Below are 16,812 nucleotides of genomic sequence, written 5' to 3' on the forward strand. Positions count from 1 at the left end.
GGCTCAAGCGATCCTCCTGCCTTCGTAGCTGGTACTACAGGCACGCGCCACCATGCCCAGCTAAAATTTTTAATTTCTTGGTGTGTCCTAAAACCCACAGGATGATTGTTGATCACCGACTCTTCAGCAAAGAACCAGAGATGAGCTTATAGATGACCTGAATTAGGATGACAAACCGTAAGATCATGTATCTCATAGATAGTAAACTTTAAATTCTAACTAAAACACCTGTGTAATTAATAACCGTTATTATTTCTGTTTTGTGCGATAGGGAGTGAAGAGAGACTTCAAAACGGTGGAAGTAACTGCTATAAAAAAAATCTCTGTGGAAGTCTTCTGCAGGAGAGGCGAGAATAAAATCAAAGACTTTGTCCCTAATATATACTCTCACGTTGCCTGCTGATGTTTTCTTGGTGGTACACTGAAACAACTGTGAATGCAAAAGTAATGGCTATAACCTCAGTGTTCTAAACGGTGCCATTCTGTGGGTACAAACGTCATATTAGCATTCTTACCGGCATTTGGCCAGCCTGCTTGTGGAGGGGTCAGCTGCCTTACCAGGCCACTCCTACCTTTTAGGTCCTCTTATCAGACACCCTGATAAGGTGTCTGCTGGCAAACCTCGGGTCCTGGGGCTGCTGCTTTTGAAGGAGGACTGTTCTTCCCAGCCAGCTACAGAACCCCGGGGGGCCCCACAGGCTATGCAGATCCTTCATTCTTCATGGAGCCAGAGCAAGGCTGGGTCCAGAACAGAGGGAGAGCAAAGCTCCTTTCTCCAAAGGGACCACACACTGAAGTTCTTTCCATTTTTGTGTCTCCTGCCACCCCATCCAGAGACCCACATATGTGCAGCTTCTGTCTCACCCGCCTTCTCTCCCTTTGCAAATGTCTTCTGTAGGTAGGTGCCTGGGGAGGTCCAGCCCCATCTGTGCATTGGTATTGTCTTTCTCTGGGAGCACTCGACTAGGCCTGCAGGATTCTCTACTAAGCTTTTTAAGGGTTACAGAAGTGAGTCCAGCAAGTTAGGAGTGGAGGTGACATGTGTACAAATCATTAGAACCCAGGGCTGAAAGTGATGTGGTGACTGCCACTCCCAGTACTTCCAGCTGTGTACCCTGTTCTGATCCCCTCCCCCTCGAATGCTCATCCTGCTGCCTTCTGTTTCCTGCCTGGCAAACTTCATTCTTCCTTCGAGGCGCTGCACAGGTAAACTCAAGGGTTACCCTGTGCTTTGAAATCTTCTTGACTCTAATGTTTTTGCTACACTGTGTCACACTTCCATTACAGTAATTATTTTTTCAACAATGACTTTTGTTTTAAAGAAGTATGTGACATAACACAAACTGCACATATTTAAAGTATACAATTTGATAACAAGTCTCATACGAGGAAGGCTACCTTTATTACTTTCTTGACCCGAGGATGGCTCTGTAACACCTATTCATTGAAGAAAATTTAGCAGAACAGGAAAGTATAAAAAGGTTGCCTGTCATCCCGTATCAGGACATTTTCAAGGTTAATCTGCTGCTTTTGATTTTGTTAGCGTTGCTCAACAGATGTGTGTCATTCTGGGGGTCAAGTGCATAGAGGGAAAGCTACTCCCGATACCTAGAAGAATATCTACAGATGGGAATTAATTTTTCTCCATCATTAAATCCTAAAGTCCCAAAACCAAAACTATTTTTGGTACATGGGAATCCTAAAATCCTTTAAATGTGGTATTTAGCTGCGAAGTTTATACAAATCATCTTGCTGAAGGCAGAAATAACCAGGTATCCTGGTATCTGAGAAAACCCTTCAATGAAATACTAAGATAAATATCATATTTCATTAAATGTAACATGCCATCCAAATCGTATGAGGCTGCGTTATCTCATGTACTACCAACTGCTGCCAATTAATTGGAAGATGTCATCGACTATAAAACAAATCCTGATTTTAGGGATCTTAAAACGTAAACAAAAAAAAATGCACCTTAGGTCAATGAAATACAGAAGTTCTTTAGCCATGTTTCTGATGCAGGACAGTCTGTTGTGACGGCATTACTTAAAAATGGCTTTTTGAAACCACTTGGGAATGGCTCCACCCCTCATACCTCTCTTACCCTATCAGTCCATCGCTGGAACTACAAAAGGCAAGAAATGGAAATATATCTCCTTATATTTCCAGAACCCCATGGAAAGCTAATTATGGTAGGAAAAATTACCATCTGATTTCGCTGGGTCTGCCTTCACACTCACTCTTAACTTGATAAAGCTCAAACAGTTGAAATAATTTGTTTTACAATTAATTTAAATGCTTATTTTGAGGTAATGCTAAACATGGAGTTTTAGTGCACAGAATTTTGTGGTAGTTTTTGAAGCACACTAGCAACCCAAAGAAGGAGATGCATAACAAACTTTCCAACTTCAAAGTACTCTCCCTTCACACTTGCTGGCTTTCATTCTCATTGTGATAGGTGAAGAGAAAGGTAACAGGAGTCTCAATTCTGTAAAGATGCTAGAATTCTTCTGTATAATGCTTTAAAAATCAATCAGCAAAAACAGTTTCAGGGCCAGGCACGGTGGCTCACGTCTGTAATCCCAGCACTTTGGGAGGCTGAGGCAGGCGGATCACTTGAGGTTAGAAGTTTGAGACCAGCCTGGCCAACATGGTGAAATCCCGTCTCTATTAAAAATACAAAAATTAGTTGGGCGTTGTTGTGGGTGCCTGTAATCCCAGCTACTAGGGAGGCTGAGGCATGAAAATTGCTTGAATCTGGGAGGCGGAGGTTGCAGTGAGCCAAGATCACACCACTGCACTTCAGCCTGGGCGACAGAGGCTGTCTCAAAAAAAAAAAAAAAAAAAACTGTCTCAAAAAAAAAAAAAAGAAAAAAATGAAGTTTCAGGCCATGTCTGAACCTACCAGATACAGCATCCATGGCCATGTGAATGCTTGAAAAATGGCCTTAGCTTTGGACATCCACTTTCTTGAGGGTGGTAAATGCCCTACAATTTTGATTTCTTTATTTGCATTTCAAAATGTATGAGATTGCTGCAGAAATGAAAGGAAAAAAGCAAAGCAAATACATTTTCTTCTCTCTTGGTTGAAATACCCGATAATGGCAGCCAATTTAAAGGAGTCATGGATTCTTTTCTTTACCAAATTCAATTACTTTTGAGATTTGAAGAACGAGGCAGAAATGTCTGGTGGTGTTTGTCTAGGGAATTGCGACTCCAAATTAAGTCCTCAGAGGATAGAAAATAGCCAAGTTCATTATCAATTGACTTTATTATATATGATATCCTTCAATACCCAGACAAAATGAGGAAATTCTAGGAAGTATTCAGCTAACTAATTTAGCGGTACTGGGAACTCAGAACCCACAGTTAAATCGATTTAACCCACAGTTAAATCAGAACCCACACTTAAATCTTATTAAGATTGCCCCCTCAATCTTAATAAGGGCTCAATTCTATTGTTTATTAGTCATTTCGGAGATTCTGCACCTCAAATTCCAAAAACAGTTTCAGCTCCTACACACTAGAAATGGTGAACATCTCAAAGGTTAACTGTCTCATTCATGAACTGCAAGGGCCAGCTGTCAGAATATAAAATTTGGCGAGATCCAGGTTCAAAGAGGTGTACTCTGTGTGAAAATTAGTAACACTCTTGGTTATAGGCAGAATAATGCCACCCCCAAAGATGTCTGTGCTCTAAGTCCCAGAACCTGTGAGGATGTTACCTCCCATGGAAAAAGAGACTTTGCAAATGTGATTAATGATTTGGAGATGGGAGATCATCGGGGCAGGGCCAATGTAATCACAAGGGTCTTTATAAGGGAAAGGAGGAGGCGGGAGAGTCCGAGAAGGAGACGTGAGAAGGGGAAGAGGTAAGTGGAGGTCACACTGATGTGAACCATGAGCCACAGACAGGGGGAGCCTCTAGACACTGGGAACAGCAAGAAAATAAATCCTTCCCTGGTGCCTGCAGTATGATTGCAGCTCTGCTGACACCTTGATTTTAGCTCAGTGACACAGATTTCAGACTTCTGACCACCAGAAGTATAAGATAATGAGTGTTGTCTGAAGTCACTAAGTTTGTGGCAATTTGTTATAATAGAAATAGGAAACTCACGTAGTCTTGTTTCATTTGTACAAGATAAATTATCAGTATTCATAGTGAACTTTTTGAAAAAAGGCATTACTAAAATCTGCAATGTTCCTACACTTTGTAAAATCACTTGTTCTTTTTCTTGGACAAGGCAAAAACATCTAGAGATGAAACAGCTCCATGTAAATCCTATAGTGGTTCTAAATAAGATACTTTTCTTTTCATTTAAATTTGAACTTCTGTGCTCTACCTGATAGATAATAATGTATTTTTGAGTGAAAAATAAAACACTTCTTATTTTCATTATTATTATTTTTTTTGACACGTAGTTTCGCTCTTGTTGCCCAGGTTGGAGTGCAGTGGCAGGATCTCAGCTCGCTGCAACCTCCACCTCCCAGGTTCAAGCGATCCTCCCGCCTCAGGCTCTTGAGTAGCTGGGATTGTAAGTGTGAACCACCACACCTGGCTGATTTTTGTATTTTTGGTAGAGACAGGGTTTCACCATGTTGGCCAGGCTGGTCTCGAACACTGACCTCAGGTGATCCGCCCATCTCCCAGAGTGCTGGGATTACAGGCATGAGCTGCGCCCAGCCTATTTTCTGTCTTTAAAATACAAAATTTTAACTATAGTCATGTTTCTGTGCATGAGGATCTCCAGAACTTATTTACCTTGCATAAATGACACTTTGTATCTTTGACTAACACTCCCATTGTCCCCTCCCCAGCCCCTAGCAACCGCCATTCTCCTCACTGCTTCTGTGTTGATTTTAGATTCTACATATAGGTAATGACATATAGTATTCGGCTTTCTGTGTCTGGCTTAGTTCACGCAGTACAATGCCTATGCTATGTGTGTGTGTACACATACGTGTGTATATGAATAATATATGATGTATCAGAAATGTGACTATAGTTAACCATGAGGGTAGATCTTTAGAAATTTGCTAGGAGGTAATGTTCTCATCACCATAAAAAGAAAAGAAAAAATGGTAACTATGTGAGGTTATTGATATATTAATTAGCTTGATTGTGGTGATTACTTCACAATATCAAAACATCAAGTTGTTTACCTTAAATATATACATTTTTTGGTCAATTATAGCTCAATTGAGCTAAAAAATGAAATTTTTGTACTAATGGTTTAAAGTCTCAATATGACCTCAGAAATCAGTACTTGCACTTAAGTATCTACATGAAACAAAACAGAACAAACTGGTACAGTATGTTTGGAAAAGTCACAACCAACTATGCTTTTGTATATGCCCAATTAGATAAAAAGTTGTACTTATACCATGATACCTACACATAACAAAAATGTCCATGATTCTATTTTGAGTCTGAATTATTTTGGCTAGATTATGTACAAAGATTGTAAGCACTGTGCATTTTATTCTAAGGATGGCAGGATGCCACTGGAAGTACATACCGAATAAACTGTTCAGCTAAATTCCCTTGTACTGAATGAAAGGGCTAGAAGCCTGGGAACTTCATTTTGTATGGCAAATTCATACAAAATATTTTGTTGCTGTTTTGAAGAATGAAGAAAATCTCTATATATTCACTTGAAAAGGTCTTCAAATACATTTTATTGTAAGAAAAATCAACTCTTAGAATGGAATTTATCTTTGTGATAACAGCAATGAACAATTCTTTCAATAATTCACCTTAGAAAGCGGTGATATTGATATTTATTTTTTTGTTTGTTTGTTTTTGAAACACAGTCTCCATCTGTTGCCCAAGCTGGAGTGCAGTGGCACAATCTCAGCTGACTGCAAGCTCCACCTCTCAGGTTCAAGTGATTCTCCTGCCTCAGCCTCTCGAGTAGCTGCGATTACAGGCATGTACCACCATGCCTGGCTAATTTTGTATTTTTAGTAGACATAGGGTTTCACCATGTTGGCCAGGCTAGTCTTGAACTCCTGACCTCAACTGAGCCACCTGCTTTGGCCTCCCAAAGTGCTGGGATTATAGGAAAGAGCCAGCATGCCCAACCAGAAAGCTGTGATATTGATATTGATATTGATAATGATACATATTGTTGAAAAAAATCAACTTTTGGAAAAAGTACTTTTAGTACCATACAACTTAGGAATTGGAAAAATTGCACATGTATATATGTGCCTATAATGCACAGGGAAAATGACTGAAATGGCACATAAACTCTTGATAGTAATCTCTGGGTAGGGAAATAATCTCTGGCTTGGAGTGCCAGGGATGTTGAGATTTTGGTCTCTTCCCATTTGTATAATTTGATCCTTTATAATAAATATGTAGTATGTGTCAGTTATTCAAATCAAAGAAAGTCTATTACACTCATGATTACAGTCATTTATTCTGTGGCCAATTTTTTGGTGTGCTTTTCCTGAGAAAATACAGATATCTTTTTTTAAGTCCTAGAAAATATCTTAAGCTTTAAAAAAGATATTCAGGGAAATTAAATACCACATGTCTTCAACACTAAGACACTGATTTTAAAATACATCATTAATTTAATAACAGCTTTTCAGAAAAATCCAGGACATACAATTTTATACATCACATTGAATGTTTAAAATGATTATAAGATGCATTTCAACTTCACAAATGTTTTTTAGATAAAATGATAATTACAATAGTATCACATTTTGCAGAGAAGTGTAGGTAAGTAAGATTGGAGGCTTGATTCTCCCCCTTTCATAAATGATTACAGATGTGCTTGCAAATTGTTAAGAATCAGATTCACGTGCCTCTGGCAGGAATACTTACAGGAGAAAAGACAATCACAGGTAAACCCACTGCCCACTAGAAATGCCTGCATGAGTAAGGCATATTCCTCCTGAGGGGTGCAAGATCTCACCTTATTTGGAAATGGAAATTTGGTTGGTTCCACTTTGCCAGGTGCTTGAATAGCAGAAAGTGGTGGAAGCCAGGTCATCTCCTAAAGCATGGGAGAAAAAACAAACAATATTATGATATAGACAGTATCCAAAATCAGTGATATGTAAAGCGGCTGTACAAGCGGGCCTTCATAAGGCAGGGAAGGGGTAAGAAATGTACAAAGGCTGAAAGAATAAAAAAAAAAAAGATGTGAAATCCACTTTTATGATTTCATTTCCTAATTTTACCAATTCTTGATTCCTTGGCTCTCCCCATGCTCCCTTTGTACCTTAAAAAGGCTTGCAAGGCTGTCCTATTTTCACTTCATTTAAAGCGCTGAGTAAAGGGACAATCTAGTAGCAAAAGTTCTATGGAAAATGCCACATGAAGGGGACTTGGACTTGATCCCACAAAATTCACAGGGTGTCTCCAAAGGAATGCATAAGGTACTTTTAACTTTATGGATCTTTATTAGAGGAGTTATTTATACAATTAGAAATAAAGTATCAGTTCTCAATCAGGCCCACACATCACTGTGGTCTTCAGAAAAATGTCATTCACAGAGAATGAAGAAATCAATCACGCCTATGAAATACAGAGAGAGAATGGTGTCATGTCTTACAACACAGTAGTAAGAACACAACATGAGCTTAACATGGAATAATTTCTCGTACACTTTTTGACACATTTTCTCTAAGCCTTGGGAGAGGGAAAGAAGGGCTGTTTTATTCACTTCCAGTATTCACCTTCAGTTTCATCTCCGGAAAAGAGCTCCAATCAATAAAATGACTACAGAATTATATTGATTTCTGATGACCAGGACGCCAACTTGGCGTTTACGAATTGGATCTGAACCTTATTATTTTTTTTTTTTTTTTTTTGAGATGGAGTCTCACTCTGTCACCCAAGCTGGAGTGCAGTGGTGCGATCTGGCTCACTGCAACCTCCGCCTCCCAGGTTCAAGTGATTCTCCTGCCTCAGCCTCGTGTGTAGCTGGGATTACAGGTGCCTGCCACTATGCCTGGCTAATTTTTGTATTTTCAGTAGAGACAGTGTTTCACCATGTTGGCCAGGCTGGTCTCGAACTCCTGACCTCGGGCGATCAGCCCACCTCGGGCTCCCAAAGTGCTGGGTATACAGACATAAGCCACTGGGCCCGACAGAACCCTATTTCCTGATTTGCCTGCACTTCCAAACCTAAGCAAGCACAGAAGCAGTGGTCGATCCATTTTCAGAAAAGTGCGAAGTTCTCTCTCTTGAGGTGAGGACATTTCCTTACCTCCCTTTGGCGGGTGGGTGTTGAAAAGGGATCCTGTCAGGCTTTCGGAACGAAAGAGCTCTTGGGAACGGTCGTGCGCCTTCTTTTCTCGGGTCATTCACCTCCCCCAGCACCTCAGATAATGCAGAACCCACACAGGAAGCCGTGGGAGGGCGAGTGTGTTCAAAGCCATGCGGGAAGGATTTACTGACCCGATATCTTCTCTCCCACACCACGACACGTGACACAGGCAGTAGGTGGGTCAGGCACATACGCATTCCAGGTGTCCCTTCTCCATTCTGCCGTTACCAACGCTCCCCCAGGAAAGCAAAGGCAGATCCAGTGACCCTTTAAAACGTCCCTCTCTCCTCCCATCTCTGCCCTGCTGGTGCCTTGGTCTCCCTTTGAGGAGGCTGAGAAGCAGGACTGTCAAGTTTGTGTCCACCGTGGCATATTTGTCCATAGAGTCAAGGAACTATTCGTCATTCTCAGAGTTGGGCCACCTCGTCTAGGACCTGGTGAATTCTTACCCAGAGTGTCGCTACCCAATTAAGAAAGCCATAAAGACACAAGTGGATTTTCTACACCTCGGCTCTCCCATAGGGCCATCTCTCCTCTATAAGGTTTCTGATTTTCTTCTTCCATTTTCAATACTGGAGAGGATACGTGTTTTGGCTATAAGTGGCCTCAAAGCTTTTGTAGAGAAATTACTCATCAATTACAAACTATTAAACCAATCGTCCTTTTCCTCTTCTGTTGACTGTCTGATGTGTTCCTGAGTCCATCCCACTGCTAATCAGCCACTCCATAGCTGCCTTTGCAATCACTCTTTTGCTTACACAGTTTACACCGTTAAGATCCTCAGGGGCCAACATTGCAAAGTACAAACTAATTACTCATGATTAAACATCAGACTTAACACATACCACCCCGGTATGTCTATGTTAACTTTGCATACAGACTCCCTCTGTGTATCAGAATGCCTCACATTTGTGCAATTTGTCTCCGACTGTAGCTAAAATCCAAGAAGATAAACTATTATTTCAGTGTGTTCTCCAGCAACTCAGGAATAAAAAAAATGAAAAGTCCATAAAAAAAAAATGAGTAACAGTACTTTCAAAAGAACACTTCCTAGACCAACAGCTTCTTACAACTGACACTTTCAGGTTCAAATCTGTTTAATACACTGTTTATCCAAGAGTGGAAGAGCAGACAAACTTTGAGATACCATTGAGCTGCGATTCTTTTATTTTTTTCAGACGGAGTCTCGCTCTGTCGCCCAGGCTGGAGTGCAGTGGCGCGACCTCAGCTCACTGCAAGCTCCGCCTCCCGGGTTCACGCCATTCTCCTGCCTCAGCCTCCCGAGTAGCTGGGACTACAGGCGCCGCCACACCCGGCTAATTTTTTTGTATTTTTAGTAGAGACAGGGTTTCACCGTGTTTGCCAAGATGGTCTTGATCTCCTGACCTCGTGATCTGCCCACCTCGGCCTCCCAAAGTGCTGGGATTACAGGCGTGAGCCACCGCGCCTGGCTGAGCTGTGATTCTTTAGGGCAGAAACCGTCCTCCTGATCTTTGTATCTTAATTGCGGTCCATCCCTGAGCACCCACTCGTTCCCTGCATGAACATTTCCTGAAAACTCACCCTTGGCAGGTACTATGACCATGTCTTATGTACACAAAGTGCTCAGTTCAGCATCTACTGAATTTGAAAGTTAGGGTGTCGATTCTGGCTGTGTCTATCATCAGTCTTTCTTCTCTAATTCCAGCTATGCTTGTAATCAATCTTTCCATTTCTTTCTTTCTTCCTTCCCTCCAACTCACCTGTTCATCCATCCAGTAACCACCCAACCTCAAAAGCAATTTCCACAGAAGGCAGATGACACATTCTCTTAGCTTGCTGACCTCATGCAAATACCCCTTCTCCTTTGAAGCTCTCGCCAGGTGGTTTTGGACCCTCACTAAAGACGCACTAAAGATGAGCTGCATGTTTCTCTGTCCACTCCACCCTTTTAAATCAGACTAATGGCTCCCTCCAAAATTGCCTCCTGCCCTCCCTGCCTTCATGATAGCTTCCTATTGTTTTTTTTTTTTGTTTTGAGATGGAGTTTTGCTCTTGTTGTCCAGGCTGGAGTGCAATGGTGTGATCTTGGCTCACCGCAACCTCCGCCTCCCGGTTCAAGTGATTCTCCTGACTCAGCCTCCCGAGTAGCTGGGATGACAGGCATGCATCACCACACCTGGCTAATTTTGTATTTTTAGTAGAGACGGGGTTTCTCCATGTTGGTCAGGCTGGTCTCGAACTCCTGACCTCAGGTGATCCGCCCGCCTCAGACTCCCAAAGTGCTGGGATTACAGGCGTGAGCCACTACACCCGGCCCCTATTGGTTTTTAAAGGTAACTGGGCAATCCTGTGGGTACCCCCAAGCATTTCACTTCACCTTCTCGACATGTTCTTCTTTTGAGTCCATCTCTGCTTCCCTCAAATTTTTGGCTTCACAACCCTGACTTTAACTCTGACCTTTGAACTTTGTCTTGAAGATTCGGAATCTTGGCTTTTCCTAGTCGACTCTGAGCCAGCTCATTCCAGGGAATCTCCAAGCCCTGTTTCTCATCAGGTAAAAATTGGCATATTAAATTGCTCTTGAAATTTAACATCCAACACCAGCCATCTCGCAAACATCTTAGCTGGCTTCTCCTACACAAGGGGAGAATCACTGGTAGGTCCATATACATCTGGATCAAGCCCTCATGTCTCCAATTCTGGATCAAGCTCCCATTCTGGCTTCTCTGATTCTGTGATTGGGCTCCTTAGGAAAAGGTAACGGTGCACAATGGTGGGATACAGAAGTAGGACACTGACCTCTCTAAACTTGAGCCCTCCTTTCCTTCTCCTTTGAGGCTCTCACCAGGTGGTTCTGGATCCTCACTAAAGATGAGCTGCATCTTTCTTTGTCCATTCCACCCCTTTAAATCAGCCTAATGGCTCCCTCCAAAATCACCTCCTGCCCTACCTACCTTCCTATCTTTCTATTGGTTTTTAAAGGCAATTGCGCAATCTGGTGGTGGCTTGGGCCATGTGGCTTGGGCAGTCCTTGCATTCATTCCTAGTCCGTTCCTTTTTCTGAGTTCCTCGGACACTCTTTCCACATGGGTGATTTTTCTTGAGCCTCACTTTGATCCCTGCTTTCTCACAACAGGTGACCTTGCCTCCTATGGCACTGAATAAACAAAGGCTCTTAAGTGTAAATGCTTCCCAAGGACAGACCTGTGGGCATTCATGCCTGACCCTGTTGCCTTCCCTCTGGTCTGATTGGAAGAGACATGAGTTCCAAGCTGATGCCTGCCTGCGCCCTCTGTCTGTCTGTTCCTCTGTCCTTGGGGATCTAGTTCCATCAGTATCCCACTGGTACTGCTTTAACGTCAATTTTTCCTTCTCCACTGGCTTCTTCCCCTAAGACTGACAAATGATCTCAGGCCACAGCCCTTCCTGACCCTGTATTCCTTCCCCAGCTGCTCTTCATTTCTCTATTTTTCTTGATAGCTAACATTCTCAAAGAAGTCTTTATACTTGCTGTTTTGATATCCTCATCTACGATTTCTATTTTTGACTTAAGACTTTTTGTTGCAGATTATACACATAGGAGTCCATATAATATTGTGCATGTGTGTGTGTAAGCTTAAGATTAATGAAACGAATACCTGTGAACTCATGACCCACCTTCACATTTCCAAGACCTTAGCAACCATTTTCAATAGAAGCAGCCCTTACATAAGCCCTTCTGTTGTCAAGGTCATTGGATGTCCTTGAATGCTCATTTCCTCCTGACTCTCTTCCCCTCTGGCTCCCACGCTGTCCTCCTGGCCCAGCGCCACTCTTGGAGATCTCACGCTCATTCGTTTTTGCTGAAACTTCTTTTCTCTCACTGTTCCTCGGGTGTTCTGTGTTCAGCCTTCCTCTCACTACCTTTCTTTACCTTGCTGATCTTGCTACTGTGGCTTTAAAAACCATTTAGTATGCTAGTGATGCCTAAAAGCACATCCAGGTCTAATGTGCCCACTCTAGATGTCTACTGAGCCTCTCAACCTGGGTGCTCATGAGCGATTCAAACTTACCATGTTTAAAGCTAAACTTACACACCACACAAACTTTTCTTCTTCTTGTATTTTATATCCTGGTTAATGACAGCAACATCTATTAACCTTCAAGTCAGCATACCTGGAGTTATCCCAGATTCCTTCTCTTTCACTCCCTCTCTCATAATAACAACAATAATTCTCATTTATTAAGCATTTAAAATATATTATGCATGATTTTAAACGCTTTAGGTGATTTACTTAATTCTCATACGCACCCTGAAAGGTAGGACTTACTATTTTCTTATTTTATAGATGAGGAAACTAAACCATTAAAAGGTTAAGTGATTTGCTGAAGTTCACGCAGCAGCTGGACTTACCGTATCCTGGGCTACCTCTAAGTGGATCCAAGACCTCGTACATTCTAGCCAGCTCCTAATTCCAGCCTCCCAAGCTGAGATCCTCTGAATACACCATGGTTTGCACGTGCTGGTAGCACCTCCCAACCTCCTACTCCCTGTTGGGTTGTCTACTCATCCGTCAAGACCCAGCTCCATTTCCTCCTTTGCTATGAAGCCTTCTTTGGCCAAACCAAGCCGCCGTTGACTTAACCTTCCTTCATGCCACATTTCCCACGTACAGGTCTCTATTAGAACACTTGTTCCCCTCTGTTGTGGTTACTTGTTTATCCATCTGTGCCTCCCCTCTGACCTGTGATGAACCCCTCAAGGCTGTGTCATTTTTGTCTGGTGGCCCAGCACCTAACACAGAGCCTGGAGCAGAATGGGTGCTCACTTCATTTCTGAACAAATACTGAACTGAACATTCAGCACTGAATCTCTGCAGTGTGTTTACCTTTCTCTCCTTTCTGTTACCTGAACTGCCATCCTAATCACACCTTCATTATCTTTCACCTGAAGGACTCTTATAGCATCCTGATTGGTTCTCTGTCTTCTGTTAGCAGTCCACCCTCCACACTGCTGCAAACTGAATTTTCCTAATTCAGAAAAACTTCACTGCTCTAAAAATCTTCATAGGTGGCCGGGCACAGTGGCTCATGCCTGTAATCCCAGCACTTTGGGAGGCCAAGGAGGAAGGATCACCTGAAGTCAGGAGTTGGGAGACCAGCCTGGCCAACATAGTGAAATCCTGTTTCTACTAAAAATACGAAATTAGCCAGGCGTAGTGGCGCGCTCCTGTAGTCCCAGCTAGGGCAGCTGAGGCGGGAGAATTGCTTGAACCTGGGAGGCGGAGGTTGCACTGAGCCGGGATCGCGCCACTGCACTCCGGGCTGGGTGACAGAGCAAGACTCCATCTCAAACAAACAAACAAAAAACAACAAAACTTCATATGCATCATCACATCACAATGATGATGATGATGGCAATGGTGACTCTGAAGATGATGATGCCTCCTGTTAAGTTTTAGTTTTCAAAAGACTTCTTAAGTTTGTCAAAAGACTGTTAAGTTTGTCACTTATGCCCAACCTTTAAAGCAACAATTACCATCTCCACAGTACAGCGAGGAAGTTAAAGCTCAAAAAGATTAACTGATTAGTCCAAGGTCACTCAGTTCCTAGGTTTGGCCAGATAACTCTTTATCCCAGTCCAGTATTTGTTTTCCACTCTACTGCATTTACTTCCAGAAGCCTCACCCTAGTACTCAAGACCTTCTACAATAACGTCCCAGTGTTCAGCTTCATGCCTTTTTATTGCTCTGCAAATACTCTACTTACAAGAAAAACTAGCCTCTGCTTTTACTTACACCATCCCCTTAACGTGTGAATGCCCTTCCTCATAAGTATCTGGGTCTCTCTTTATCCATTAAGGCTCATCTCAAACATCATTTACGTCTTGAGGCTTTTGCAGATTTCCCTTCTATGCCAATATAATAGGACAGTTCCCTGCTCATGCTCCTCCAAAGCACGTATTTCTTTTTCTCTTACATTCTGTTTTGTGTTGTAGTTTTATGAATATGTACTTCAATCTATACCCAACCATTTCTCTCTCTTTGAATGCTCTTTCTCCAGGGTAAAATAAAAGCAATACTTAGGAATCCTAATAATCTCTTTTAAGAGCATTCAGTTTTACTAGACTTAATCCCCAAATAGGAATTCTAATAATCCCTTTCAAGAGCATTTGGATTTACTAAACATAATCGCCTAAAGAAGGACTATAAATTTCCTCTGAGAGGGATATTATCTACTTATCTTTGTGTAGACTGGAACATCTTACATAGTAAGTGCTCTATATAAACTTGTTGAATTGAACTGAACATCCACATTTCAACGCAAACTTGCTTGCTAATTTTGCTTTAATTATACCTAAGCATTTCCGTGTGATTTTTCCATCTAACGAATTCTACTAACTACCTGAAGGAATAGTAAAGAAAATATGGTTACTTAAAGCATTCAGGTCGGTAAGAATTTCCAAAAACTTAACAATTATTTATATGGATTATTTTAACACATGTGTAGTGTAATACGAATACAAAATACATTATGTAATATATATACAAAATAAAATGTAATTTATGAGGTGCAATGCTTTTATAAGATTATCCATTACATTAAAATTTCACACTAGAATTGCATGGGAAAATCAAGGGCGAATAGACTATCTCCACTTCCTCTTCTATCACTTGCTAGCCTCCTGAACTTAGGTAAGTCACAGGCTCAGTAAACTACTGTGATTTCAAGCTGTGGACTTTGTGATCAATCAGATCTTAGTTTGTGGTATCTTAGAAGAACCAGAGGAAATGAGGATATAACTATCCCATGGCTTAGTCCATAATAAAGATTACATGAGATCATACATACATACATATACAAAGAAACTAGCATAGTTCCCCTCACATTTAAGCATTCAATAAAAGACAGCACTGATTAACATCAAGCTGAGTTTCTGAATTGTCTCTAAAATGAGAAATATAACTTCACTCTGATCTCTAGTTGTTGGGAGTCTGAGATGAGAGAATATATGGGAAAGAGTTTTTTAAATTAAAAGAATAAGCATCGTGCAAATGTAGCCTATAATGAAGCTAGGTTTATTAATGCCAACTATGTATTACTAAAACAGAAAGATATTTAAAGAGATTATTAGGATTCCTAAGTATGATCTGCACTTTTTATTGGAGAAAATGTCCCTAAGTTTTATCATAGAAACAGATTTCTGACAAAATAATAGCAGTCAGTGGGATAATGCAATTTGATAAAAATGTATTTCATTTGCACCTCATTTCTCATAATGATTTAAAATATAAGCAAAGGTAAAATTTATCATTCCTGCTAAAATTGCACTTAGCTTGCTCCACATTCTTTTATCACTGAGAAAGAATGCTATTTCATTACAAGGACACTGATCCCATGTCACGTAGCGATGGTCCTCACCCCTGCCTGTGTTCCTGACTTCACCCCCAACCGCCCTTTCATTGCTGCTTTGCCTCTACTGACCTACTTCGGCCATTCTTTAACCACTTCCCATACCACATGTAAGACAGGAAGAGAAATGTAATGTTTAAAACCACTTACTCCAAAGTCTAGCTGGCGACCTTCCGACCTTATAAACTCCCCTGTCCTTTCTTTGATCTGTCTGCCTTCTCTCCTTTTTCATTTTCTTGTCACTCAGGAATAAGACTGCACCCTATTCCCCCAGCTTGAGAGGTCCTCAGTGTTGCCCTTGGGTTTCTTAGTCACCTGCCCTTGTTTTTGAGATAAAGTCTCACTAAGTTGCCCAGGCTGGCCTCAAACTCCGGGGCTCATACGATCCTTCTGCCTTGGCCTCTCGAGTAGCTGGAACCACAGGTGCACGCTGCTATGTCCCACTCCTTAGCCTTTTAGATACTCCAAGCGATGGAACTGAGAATCCACATATCTGCCTCAACACAGCACCGCCAGTCCCTTCTCCCTACACAGATGTCTAGTTACTCAAGGGACATATTCAGGTGACTTCTTATTCCTTGTATAGACTTATAATGCCAAGACTCTTTATAGTAAATATACTCACTTTTCTCCTAAAATCAAAGAATAGATGGTTAAATAAGGGTACAGAATATTGCTCTTCATAACTGTCTAACGTTTTCTCTATCCTCCATATCCCAATTTTTAGAAGGTCATGGGCACATGGGCCAGTTTTCATCTTCACGTCTACTTTACAGCAAGACTGATGCCAGTCTCCAAGAACCCACAACCTGATGGTGCATAGCCTTGCATGTGCTCAGTCTGCACAATGCCCTCCATGTAGCTGACCACTTTTCTGATGCCAGCCGCCTCTGCCTGTTTTAGGACAACCGGTAGGAGGCCTCGGGCATCCCCACCTCATGTAGCAGCTCTTTGTTACCAAAGGAGAGAATACACAAAAATAGAATTTTTGCCTGAAGTTAAATCTTCGAGTTCAAACTGCAGCTATGAAGATCTGCAAAGTCTATTTAGCTTACAAATAGGTTCAACTGGAAAAAATTTAAACCAGGTTTTAATTTCCCTGTTAAAACAAGTGAGGAGAAACACATTTTTCCTGGTTTCTCTCCCTTGT

At 41.6% G+C, this 16,812-nt stretch overlaps 2 protein-coding genes across 3 annotated transcripts in view; both read right to left on the bottom strand.

Annotated features, from left to right (window-relative positions):
- The window catches only part of MITD1 (microtubule interacting and trafficking domain containing 1), a 977,552-nt gene that overhangs the window by 610,864 nt on the left and 349,876 nt on the right, over positions 1-16,812 (bottom strand). The window lies entirely within an intron of this gene.
- The window catches only part of AFF3 (ALF transcription elongation factor 3), a 579,971-nt gene that overhangs the window by 212,755 nt on the left and 350,404 nt on the right, over positions 1-16,812 (bottom strand). For both annotated transcript variants that reach the window (XM_050755037.1, XM_050755038.1), the window contains one exon: positions 6,930-7,010. In XM_050755037.1, the coding sequence (XP_050610994.1) occupies positions 6,930-7,010 (81 nt within the window). The remainder of the gene's footprint in view (positions 1-6,929; positions 7,011-16,812) is intronic.

The sequence above is a fragment of the Macaca thibetana genome, chromosome 13 (assembly GCF_024542745.1).
Source record: "Macaca thibetana thibetana isolate TM-01 chromosome 13, ASM2454274v1, whole genome shotgun sequence".
NCBI classification, from domain to species: domain Eukaryota; kingdom Metazoa; phylum Chordata; class Mammalia; order Primates; family Cercopithecidae; genus Macaca; species Macaca thibetana.